Here is a 12,671-nt window from a genome sequence, read left to right on the forward strand (position 1 = left end):
TGATTGTGCTACTCGGATGGATCATTTGTTCTTTTGATCCCTTTTTGCTTTACACACCCTATATATGCGACGCTGGCTATAAAATGGGTTGTACATAGCAATGCACAAACCCTGTCGGTACCATTAGATGACGACAAAGTAGGGATGTGTGGCATTGTGGGATACGCTGTCAGGTACCATTTAAATCCCCCCAGGTTATCTAGGCCAGTGCCTTAGTCATCTCCTATACTTCTTCGTCATTATATGGTTACCAAGGGCGAATATGAGGACACAAAAAAAAAAAAAAAGAAAGGTAAAATAGGTTAATTGGAAGAATTTAATATTTGGCGAACTTGAGAAACTCTTATTTTCCAGATGATCTTAGTCACTAGAGATTGAGGGCAGGAAAAAGAAAAGTAGTCCTGCACATATATCAAGGTTCTCTCATCCAGAACTTCACATTGTTCCTATCTGGGAGATTTCTTAAAGGTAAACAGGTTTATCTGTGAATAAACTGCAATGGAAGATCTCTGCCAATTATATTTTCTACTGATACACAGTTACCTAGCCAAAGGCGTCCTCACCCAGTACCTTTCTCCACAATTAAAGTAAATCTGCGAATCGATCACAAATACACATTCTTAGAATAAATGCAAAGCATTGGTAATAAATTGATACTAATTAAGATCAGATCACATTTTCAGAAATGTTCCCACGATGAAGAATCAATCAAGGTCATAATGTGGTAAAAAAGGGACAGTAGGGTATGAAAACGGACCACTTGGTGGTTCTCCAGTTGTGGCCGTCTTGCAACTATAAGCAAAATCTAGTATATCAAAGATTAAAAAAGAGAAGGCAAGTACATCTGAGTCCTAGTATTGTAGTACTATAAAGCTTTGTTGATATCTACGCTATGCAAAGCTGGCTATGTTGGCTGTACAGGATTCACAAATGAAAGGGAAACTGACTGGCTGTTGTCGAAAAATAACTGTTTTTTTCTATTCAACATTATGCAACTATGAAAATAATGTTATCCCCTTGAGCAACCGTGAAGGAACAGTGGATGATGTTCACTAACATCTGGCAGAAGTCAAAGCTATGATAAAAATCTGGCATCCTACATCAAATCTATGCCTGAGCTCAAACAATGCTCATATTAATTTAGATCACATTTCATTCAAATCCCTTTCTAGAGCTGATTTCAATCCATTGACGGATCTTTCTCTTCAGTCCCTTGAAAATTCATCAAGCTCACCTTACGCCCTATCTTAGGAAGGTGCAGATGCCATTAAGACACACACCTAATGTAAGTACTTTCCAATTAAAATCCTAGTCGCTTGCTGATGGTTTTCTAGCTTCTTGAACAGATACCCATACCCAGGGCCTTCAGGGGTATGGTTGATTCATTACCAGGATACTGTATCGTAGTTAAGTGGCAATCCTCTCATAAAAAAACCAGATCAAGTCTTTGTTGAGGTGGATTCTCCTGTGTCTATAACAGGATAACAGACATGGAAAGTAATCAAGCTAAAATAACCCAGCTCATTTCGAAGGATTGTTGCTGTAGCTGTGAAGTCAAGCACCCAAACTGTTCTATCCGATAGTAAGAAAAAAAACATGTACAGAAAATTCCCACACCAAGCTATCAAGAAGGCATGGATATAAAATTCAGTATTTTCAATGCATCTTTTCTGCTGAAAAGATCATAAAACAGGGTACCCCATCACTGAAGAGATCCTCTAGAGCAAACTTCCAACTTCTAGAGAACCACATAACTCATCCGGGCAACTGTTTCATTCACCTGGCAGATATTCGGGCAATCTACATTTTCTCTTGAGTGAGTTGCAGTGCCATAGATTCATACTTTACAACCCTGCCCGTTTATTTTGTAGCACATCATTGTGATGTTTAACTGGAGGAGGCTTTCTAGACATGATTTACTAACCAGGGCTCGACAAATCTGAAAAATTGTACTAGTCCTGCAGGTCTAGTAACTTGGAAAATCCCCTCGACCCAACTGCAACCTACTTGACCTCTGTCTTTGAAAATAGAGCAAAAGTGACAAGTTAACAAGATTTAAAGGCATCTTTATTGCTTAGTTCCTTTGTGAGCAATAAAAATGCCTTTAAATCTTGTTATCTTGTCACTTTTGCTCCGTTTTCAAAGGCAGAGGAAAAAAGTTAGTTTGTTTCCTACTCGCCAGAAAGGGCGAGTAGGAGCTAAAAATAGCTCGTCCTCATCCATTCTCCCTCGCAAATGCGAGCGGGCGAGTGGATTTGTCGAGCCCTGCTAACAGAGCGCAGATTTCATCTAACCGGGCACTCCTGAGTTCCAGACGGTGCAATACGCAGTAAGATCTCCTTCTCAGGCCATAATACTTGAACTCCCAAGTGTCTTATTTTGACCTCCATACAACTTAAATGAATTTTATTAACGGGATTATCCTGAAATGTTCTTTCCTGGCCTTCACTGTAGGTGTGAGGCTACTGCACTGTAAAACTAGCACCATATTTTTCCCCTTCTACAAAGTGTACAGATTGACCGTCAATATGATTGAAAAGCAGTCTCATTAAAATCACCTAAACAGAGGCAGTAACAGTTAAGGGTCATACGTCATTGAAGGAGGTCTTCCTTGGGGACCTGTCATATGTACAAGTTAATGGTGAGGTCTGGAGCCACAATTTAATTACAGACCTCTCTACTTCAGCTCACTGGCTGCTGTTTCCTATTTCCAGCCAAAAGGGTCATAACAAGCTATCCTTTCTTTGGATTACTCAAAGAGCCATCATGGTCACAAAGGCTAGACTTCGCCTTAGTATTCTAATAGTTGTAATATGCATTTGCTTAAGTAAATTATATTCAGAATGCAAAGTGTTTACAACACAGTAGTCAACTACCTTAAATATAAAAGCTTGTTCTTGTCCTTTCTTTACATCAAGTCTTCTGTGGCAGTAGAGCCTTCTCAGCACTAGTGGCCAGACTGTGGAAATCACTGTCAAGTAACGTCTATGAGCTGGATAACCATCAGCATTTATGAGGTGCACTGTATGCTTGCACTTTTGTCTGTAGAACTTAGGTTTTTAAAATGCTTAGTGTGAAAAGTAGTTCATGCTGTGTACTTTAAAAGTAGTAATAATGGAGCATCAGGTCTTGAAAATCTTCAAAATCAAACACACTGATGTACAGTAGATACTAATCACAATTTTGAATCCTAGAATTCACTCCTGGAAAGCATAGGCTTGTAATACATTGGTGTCAATATTTCACTCGTTAACTGGAGAAGAAAGTATAACTGATGAGAAAACCTAGCTTTGAGATAGTCAATCATGTTATCAACATCTTATTTCTTTTTTTAATGCAATTTTCTGAAAGGACCACTAACCGGCAAGCCAAAAATATATATGCAGAGAAATAAAAGCCCTTCCTTCTGAGATCAGCTATCAAGACTATTAGGCACTTGGGAAATCTTGAACATTTGAGCCAACAAGCAGGTACTCTAATCAGGAAATATTGTTTTTTCATTGGTAACGACAAACAAAATGGATTACATAGTCAATGCAGCACAATCCCACATTATCTTTGCCTACGGCAGAAACACTAAGCTTGAACTAGATGCCATCTCTTTTGACTGATGATTATTAAAAGTCTCTTAGAAAGCTCAGAACAGACCGAGTTGACTGAACAAAGCAAGTATTCATACGCAAGAATTATATAGCGTTCCAGGTAGAATTGGATTTCTGTTCAACCACTAAGCTAATGTTACATTTGGCAATTACATAACCTCTCAAAACTTCAGTAAAAGTTGATCAAGCACAAAATAATATATGAATGCTTCACAGATGCAAAATGACTGGGCAATCTCCTAAAATAAGCTGCATGCTGTTCCCTTCAATGCCCAAGAATGAAATCTATAATACATGCTGGGAATGGACTAACATTTGTTTACAAAGCTAAGAAGGATAGAACCAGAAGACACGTCTTTCTTCATGGTTGTCTAAAGTAGGTCTAGGAGGGCCAGATCCATGCCCGATCTTCATAACTAGTGGCTTGAATTTCATATCATTGAATACATTTATGTACATTTATTTTGTGTTATCATCAAAATCAGTTATGGATCCAGCCCTCCTGGTCCTCTATTGAACTCCCCTGCTCTGCGTGTTAATCAGCATTAGCCAGACTGGAATCATCCACTGCTCTACGTACCTCCACTGATAACAGCTTCCACAGATGGTGGATAGAAAAGGAGCTCCTTTGATGAAGGGATGACAGTTATTTTCTCACTGGATCTAGAAAGGGATCATAAAACAGCAAAGCTCAAAAGGGGTAACACTTTGAAAGACTACAGAAAAGTTTTTTTGTTTGAGGAACATTCAGCACGGAGGCGTTTTCAAATAAATAATTCAACACAGAAAAGACAGTAACAGAGTTTTTAGAGCTATTGTTGTATGTTCGCAGGAACGAGTGTGACAGACTAAAGAGTGAAAAACATCTCACAAGGGGTGAAATTATAGAAAGTACTCTCTGAGAGCATGGGTCATGTGCACAAGTTGCTACAGATGCAGGTGCATCGGCAAAGAGGTTGTCGGGAGACGCATTGACTGACTACCACCCAGAGGTGGTGCACAGCCAGTGCATCAACATAGGGTATTCCTTGTGAGGGAGCACAGGTAATCTAGAAACTCCCACTCAATGCATCTCTTTGAAGCCTAGTGCATCACTAATGGCAATCACCTGCTCTAGGATATCTTGAAACAGAGGTCAGTCACCACCTCCATTAAAAAATGGAACTGTCATCAAACAAGTTCATTCTTGGACTAGGAACAGTGCAATTTGCTGTGACACCAGTGCACAGTCCTGTAATCGTTAATACGTCCCCTGGTTGACTTCATAGATGCAGTAGTACCACCACATTCAGATATACTCGTTAATCACAAAATTGTACTCACATTAAAATACTTTAAAAATAAATCGCCAAGTCTGACTAAATGATAAAGTTTTAAAAAGAAGTGAGATAAAAAGAAAATGAGCACAAAAAAAATACTAGCACATTTATTTATATGTGCATACACACATCCCTACAGGTGAATGAACACAATACACTGAAGCAAAGGTAGCACACACTGGGTAAGAAAGTGGAAAGTGGATTATTAGTTGGGGTTGGCAATTGCCCATCTCAAGAAAAAATAACACTTCTTGTCAGGGTGAACCCTCCAAGTGACTAAATTAACCCGAGTTCAACCCACTGGCAGCTATGGCAGAGAGCTGGCAGGCTTAACTTAGAGCATTATGTAAATGTTTTAGGTTGTACCAAACTGGTAAAGTCAAAACCATAGTAGAAAAATATAATATAAAAAAACATTGACACAAATGGAACAGATCTCACATAAACTGACGTTTACTGACAAAAATAAATGCATAGCTATCTGGTAAACACTCAACGATTACATGTCGAGGTTGGAGTTTCTCTGCTTTTCATTCACTAAATCAAGAGCTCTCCACCTTTTCGACTGAAACCTACGACATTTATGGTGGGCTCTAGAAGTACACTTTGTTGGAGGTCATGGGAGTCCAGACTTCTCAAGTTGGCACGATTCTTTTGGTTGTGACTCCCTACTGTCATGATATAGATGGTTCTCCTCTGACAATGAGTAAGACGGCATAATAACAGAATTTGCTTTTTCAGCTACTTTTTTTCTGACCCTGCCTTCTCCACAGAACATCACTTTGCCTCATTATTTTTCTTTTAGGGTTTATTTAAAATTGCTTTGTTAGCGGTTGGGGGAAGGGGGGGGGAGTTTTGGTTTAGAAGTTGTTCATATTAAAGTGTTGACACTCTCTACAGACTTGTAATGTCACTTGCAAAGCCTGATTGCTGTAACAAATAGTGTACCTATTTAATGGCAGTTTTACCCTCTTGTCATCTATGTATAGCAAATATGACAAGCGTGCCTTGTTGTTTTGACAGAAACCCCTCAATAAATCGATTTGACAAAAAAAAAGATGACAACACAATTACAGAAAGCCAATAAGGGGAAAGCACAGATATGAATTTTTAGACGTTTTAAGTAGAAATAGCACCAAAAAGCACAAAGCTCAAATGCTAGTCAATGGGAGCAGCAGAGTGTGACCTAGGCAAATTGAAGCCATTTGTGATGAAGTGCTGGTCAGATACAAACGAATTGGCCCCAGTGAAAAGTACAGAAATCAAAAAGTGCAAAAACGTTTATAAGACCCACTTCAGAAAGGGACTGTTTTGAAGAAAAGATTTGCAATGTCATCCAAGTGCCAACATCGAAAGATACTTTGTCACTTTTTGAGAGGAAAAATGCCACTGAAAGTGTAGCCACAGAGGAGCCGAAGACTGGATACTGTAAGGAGGCTGGTCCCACTGGATCTTTGTAGATTTCTTGCTTGAAATGTTTTTAAGACAATGCAGAATAGTACTCAGTCATTTTTTTCTGAGCCTTGACTGGAACAAACCTGAAATTCAATCCAATGCCGTGGAACTGCCAGTCCGAAACTTTTCAGGGTTCGGGAGGAAAAGATTCCAAACTTTCTTCTTTTGCCCTATCTACCACAAGAGTTCAGTTTTAAATACCCTATGACCTCAGGGAAGGCAGGCAGAGGCCACCCGCAAAATTTAGTCCAGGTCTAGTTGCCACCGATCAGCTGGGTACTTTATGGAAAAGGCCTCCAGCAGCTTGTTGTTTTCCTGTAGCTACACAGAAGGTCAACAAACTGACCCCTTGAACACATTTCTTTGCTCTGAATACATAGGGGAGCACGTCCAGTCCTTCAGGGCTTCTCTAAGGTCACAAAAAGCAGGTCCAGTCCTCTTTTGATTTTCAACAGGTCCAGAAAGTGTTCTGGGGAGGATGGCTCAGGATGCCACATTTATGTCTGGCACCAGTTAGTGAGTAGGAGTGACTCCTGGGCACTCCTGAACCAATAGGGTAAAAGCTCCCAGGGACAACCCTAACCATTTGTTCTGCAATTCCTGTATGTCCTATTGCAAGCAATCCCACAGAGCCTTTCATTCCAAGAATCCAAGATAGGGAAACCCATATCCTACTGTGCAGAACCTGTGTGCCCACCTAGAGAAATGACCAGTGTAATGAGCAGTCACCTCCACTGCGGTCACTCAAAACCAGTTCAGGAATAGCTTCCCTCCCACTGGGATTGGTGCCAGCCTGACTAGCGGGACAAATGCAGGGTCCTGTCGAGGTGTCACCTGACATTTACTTGCGACAGGCCAACCCCTTTGAAGGTAATTAGGTTCCTGAGCACATGCCAACTAGCCTTCCTGCAAGGGGAAGAAAAACAATTCCTCATATATTGGACATTGTTCCTGCAGTAGGAACACAGTTTTCACACCTCATTTCACCCAATTACAGGCTGGAAAGTGGCTGGAGAAGTTAATGAAATTTAGCCTCCAGCAACTTTAGGCAAGGTAAAAGTAACATTCGAAAAGTTACAATTCCAATATATTTATGAAAAACTCACTTCACCATTGGAGTGGACTGTATTACTTATAAATGTAAGTCTTTGAATGGAGTCTTTAGCTAGTACAACTCAAAAGTTATAAATTAGAGCACATAATCTATACTTTGAGCTTTCCTATTGGTCAGCTACAACCGGGCTAGTGACAATGTCAGTTTGGGCTTCGACACTGGGGGAAATTGTCCTTTCTAATTTCACACATTTCATTCTTGAATATTATGAACACTACTTTATGGAAACAAAGTGTGCTTAGGGGTTGACATGTTTGATGTTCAAAATTAGGTTTCCCTAACCGTCGAAATGAGTGTTTTTGACAGGACTGTGAAGCAGGGATCAAGCTGCTGCCATAGCCTGCACAAGGTAGGTCTGAAGTCATGTTTTCACTCTCACTGCATTTGATGGCACATTAGGTGCCTCTGCCCACAGGTGGTATTTAACTTTCCATGCTAAGGGTGTATTTCTGCACCATATACTATGTGCTTGCAACACAAAAAATAACCATAACATCAGCTTACCAAGGGCAGATCTATTGGCTATGTCAATGCTTGTGCTTTCCACTATTCAAAAACACATAGCAGTAGCTTTACAATTGGGTGGCAGTGCTGGTGGCAAGAAGGCATGCTAAATACAAGAGATCATGGCACACTCAGCACATAGCTCATATCCTGAACGAGGAGGGGGAATAAAGGTCAACAATTGTGTAGAACATAGAAAGAATTGAATGAGAGTATCTGGTGAGAATGGATATTGTGGACTTCAGGTAAAGGGGTCTGCCTTGTTCTAGGTAATCCAAGTCCTCGGCTTGTGGGCCTTTAAGCTTTTTAGTCCACCCGAGATGAACCAGTAGCGATAGTAGTATTGTCACCACACTGACAGTAATTGGTCTGTCATATCAAGAAGTACCAAACACTGTAACTAAGGCAGTTTAATAATTACATAATTATAAGCCGATGTTGAAGGTGCTCAGCCTGAGAAATGGGAGGCCGCAATGGTGGGGGTAGGAGGGCGCGGGGCTTGGAGGGGTGAAGGAAATGTACTATATATGACATGGAAGAGACTAACTGGTTGGTAGTTTCTATATGTCTTATGACGGCTTCGCAAAAACATTGACACTCTTTTCATCCAAACTGTGAAGCCCAGCTGTGGTGGAAGAGGTACCACAGCAGCACCCAGAATAACAGCAGCTGTTCTTTTACCCAGTCATGAATGTGGGTGCTGCATAGCACATATGATTATACACACCCTACTCACTTTTTTGTTTAGCCCAAGACAGTAAGAGTGTTCACACAATTTCAGTGTGAGTATCCCTAAGGAGTCCAGGCAACACTGACAAATCCTATGTAAGACAACCCTTTTTACAGCATAGTCATTATCCATAGACATTCTTGGGTCATGGCCCAGGCTCCAACAGGTATCCCGGGAAGTACTTAGCAAACGGCGTTGCCTAAAGCACGTAATATTGACAGGATCGGGGCTCACGTAAAAATTGTTTTGCAAGTGAACCGAATAGTTGCAACAAATGGGCCACACATTAAATTTGTCCCCTTAATTTGGTAGCCAGCAAATTTTATGATGAGTGTGGGAGTGTTACTGGAACATGAAATATCTTGAAAAGAGAAGAGGAGATTGGCAAGACAGGATCAGTTTAATTCAACAAAGCAGCAGGGAGAACAGTTACAGATGCAGGGTCTGAGGACTGTCTCAAATTACAATTGGTCTGCAGCCTTCTTTTATACAGTTCATTATAAGTGATAAAAAAATGTCCGGTGATCAATGTATGGTAAGGAATGTAAATTGCTGCCTTGGGAATCTTACATTCTAATTGAAAGTACAGGTGGGCCTCGACCTTGAGTGGACACAATGTGTCCAGTGGTTAACTTGTTCAGATGTTCAGCATGGGGAGAACGTGATCAGTGCGTATGCTGTGCCCCGAGTGGCTACCTCTGTGGCATCTGACTTTAGGGTGTTTTAGGAGCAAGCCTACCCTAGGTCTGAGAGCTTGCTTGACTATGTATTTGCAAGTCGGAGTGGATTCAGCAAATTCGTTAATAAATGCGCGATTTCAGTCTCATAAATTAATGTATCCTTTTTCATATTAGCATCTACTTTTTCCATATTAACAGGAGTTTAAGTGAGATTCAAGAACAACATCTTCGGAAGTAAATTCTGTCCCTTGTAAGCCTAGCTATTCCTTTACTCCTTCCAAGTGGAGAAGATTAAGTGTGATAAAACAGCTAAAAACATATTTTGAAAGAAATAGTCACCTTACATAAGTTAGAGGAGTATATAAAATGCGTATAGTTATATCTTTCACTAGCTAAATGGTTCTTCGGAAATACGGATCATGAATAAAGCTATGAATAAACAGAAAGACAGAAGAGTGCCTCAGACACTCCACGTTAGCAATATGTAGAACAAATGGCAGGCACAAGCCACTAAGCATGTGCTCTTTCTGCAAATACTTACTCTAATGCACCATACCAGACACTGGAACTCATGATTAATTGATGGTGTAGATCCTGTGTTGACCAATACAGGATACAGCATCACAAAAAGTAGCAAAAGTTGAGCAGGCTACAGTCTTTACCATTTATGAAATTTACTGTACCAAGATGTGCCATTTTGAGGTTAAAACAAGTAATTGGCTCAGCGGAGCTTCAGTTACATGACAAAGAAGGAGTGTAATGAACACTGTACAAATAAGTTACAGTCCAAGCTGGAGAAATAGTGTCCTTTTGGCTTGTTGCAAGTCAGTTAATCAATCAATCAATCAATTATTCAGGGGTTGGTGAAGCGTGCTACTCACCTGTGAGTGTCTCAAGGCGATGGGGGGAGGGTAGGGCAGCTCCAGGTCAGTCGAAGAGCCAGGTCTTGAGATCTTGTCTGAATGAGTGCAGGTTAGGAGAGCTCTGTATTCCTAATGGGAGAGAGATCCAAGCTGTGGCCGCGGTGTAGGAGAAAGCTCTTCCTCCTGATCTGGCTCGGCGGATGCGAGGTACCTCTGCCAGGGCGAGGTCCGCTGAACGGAAGTTCCTTCTGGGTGCATGGAAACTTATTCTGTTGTTGAGGAAGCTGGGTCAAATGTTGTGGAGAGCTTTGTAGGCCTGTGTGAGTAGTTTGTAGGTGACCCTCTTCTCGACGGGGAGCCAGTGAAGTTCTCACGGGTGAGGGGTCATGTGATCATGGCGAGGTGTCCCTAAGATTAGCCTGGCGGCTGCGTTCTGGATCGTTTGGAGTTTGAGTAGTAGAGTAGAGTTCTGTTGATTCCTGCATAGAGGGCGTTTCCGTAGTCTAGCCTGCTTGTGATGAGAGCGTGGGTGAGTGTCTTTCTGCAATCAGGTGGTATCCATTTGAAAGTCTTCCGTAGAGTCCGTAGGCAGTTGAAATGGGTGGATTAGATGGCGTTGATTTGGCGGTTCATGGAGAGTTGATGTTTCACCCAGGATTTTCAGCATTATGGACCCACTTGCAGCCGTTATCCGAAGACTGAAGCAGGGAAACTTATGCTGGGAGTTTCTTGCACAGGGGTTATAGAGATTGTAAATTTCAGTTAGTGGCTCATGAGTGGGAGCCTGTCTGCTACAGAAGTAGATGATGGGGAGATGTTCAAACAGCTGTCACAACAGTTTTTCCTCGAACAGAAGATGATTAACAGAGTGCTGAAACTTTTTTACCACTCACCCCCAGTCGAGAATTCGGGTTTAATCCATAGTTCTTTTGCTCACTATGCCAACCCAATATGGACCCAACCATATTGACCGTGCACCTCATGGGAAAAGCCCAGCCCGAATTGCCAGACTAGGTCTTCCATGGACCAGAAAAAAGCATCCCGGGACTGGTTTCGAGGTATAACCCCTTTATCAGCTAGGCTAGCTTAAATCCAGAGGCATATCGAGCAAGGGACCCACGTCTGGGAATGCCCTTGGCCCCTTAGGGCGATCAAAGCAAACACAACAAGATGGATGGAGTGCTGAAACTTTTCAACCACTCACCAGCAGCTAAGAGATCTGGGTATAATCCACATTTCTTTTGCTCACTGTGCCACCAGAGTTTGGATCCCAGCCATATGCCCCGAAAGAGGTCCCAGGATGCTTGTTTCCAGTCCAGGGAGAATCACTGTTCCCATGAGGAGCAGGGTCAAGACTGATTTGCATTTGGCTGGGTCCAAATTGGGGTGTGGTGGTGAGGAATAGAACAATGGATTTAACCCAGATCTCTTGACTAGGGTGAATGTTTGATTTTTTTCAGCATTCTGTTCATCATTTGTTGATGCAGCATTAAATAGTTACAGTTTTTTCTCACCAGGTGATGCTGCTCAGATGAGTGCAAGGCATCTGGGGTACATCAGGGGCAGCTGCTGGAAGGATAGGTGCACCATGATACAGGTTTCTTAGTGCAAGGGAATCAAATTTAGCACTAGGTTGTCCCACTAGGAGCCAGTGCAGGAAGATCCTGGCGTCCTTGTAATAGCCTGAAGTGACCAATGTAGTTAAACGCAGGAAGGGTCTCTGACCTACTTTGGTAAGAAAGCTGGTCATTTGGGCATGACCACTTCTTTAGGTATTGAGCCATATTATAGTTGATGCTAATTCTTCATCCAGTTTGGAATTCCAAATTTTTCAGTTCAATGTTTGGTGTGTAGGACAGTGGACTTGAGTATAGCTGATGCAGTGTTACTCACGGGGAAGATGAGGCTGATCTAACAAGCTACTAGCTAAGGCACCATTTTCCTTGATACAAGCCAGACGAAGGATGTATATTAGCAGCACAGGGAATGATTTGGAGTAGCCATTACATTGTAGCCAGCAAGACAATCAATTGCTACAGATACGTTGTGTGGGAATGGTGGGGGGATGGGGGGAAATTTCTAGCCCAACAAGGTCAGAAGCCTCCCACAAGAGGATTAAATGCTTAATTGTCATCCGCACACAGGGTTTCGCTAGTAGGGAGTGAATGCTTTAGCTAAAAATCTGCTAAGTATGGGCATAAGCAAGGAGCTGGGCCTTCAGGCCAGCAATTAAATCTGTCCTGCCGGATATCCATGCTACAGTCCTTCTATGTCCAAATGGCATTGGCAAGCAAGACCTTTGATGAGTGCATGAGGAATGCAACAGAGTGCTCCTGTCGTTACTGAGGCTACGGGGTCCAAGGTGTGCTAATGGCCCAGATACAGTTGAGTGGGGAGAATGTTC

At 41.8% G+C, this 12,671-nt stretch overlaps 1 protein-coding gene across 1 annotated transcript in view; it reads right to left on the reverse strand.

Moving 5' to 3' along the window:
• Positions 1-12,671, reverse strand: part of LOC147688566 (BOS complex subunit NOMO1-like) — a 301,458-nt gene that overhangs the window by 132,166 nt on the left and 156,621 nt on the right. The window contains exon 20 of the mRNA XM_086941434.1: positions 4,183-4,265. Within this exon, the coding sequence (XP_086797560.1) occupies positions 4,183-4,265 (83 nt within the window). The remainder of the gene's footprint in view (positions 1-4,182; positions 4,266-12,671) is intronic.

Source organism: Lissotriton vulgaris, chromosome 10, assembly GCF_964263255.1.
Source record: "Lissotriton vulgaris chromosome 10, aLisVul1.2, whole genome shotgun sequence".
Lineage (NCBI taxonomy): Eukaryota > Metazoa > Chordata > Amphibia > Caudata > Salamandridae > Lissotriton > Lissotriton vulgaris.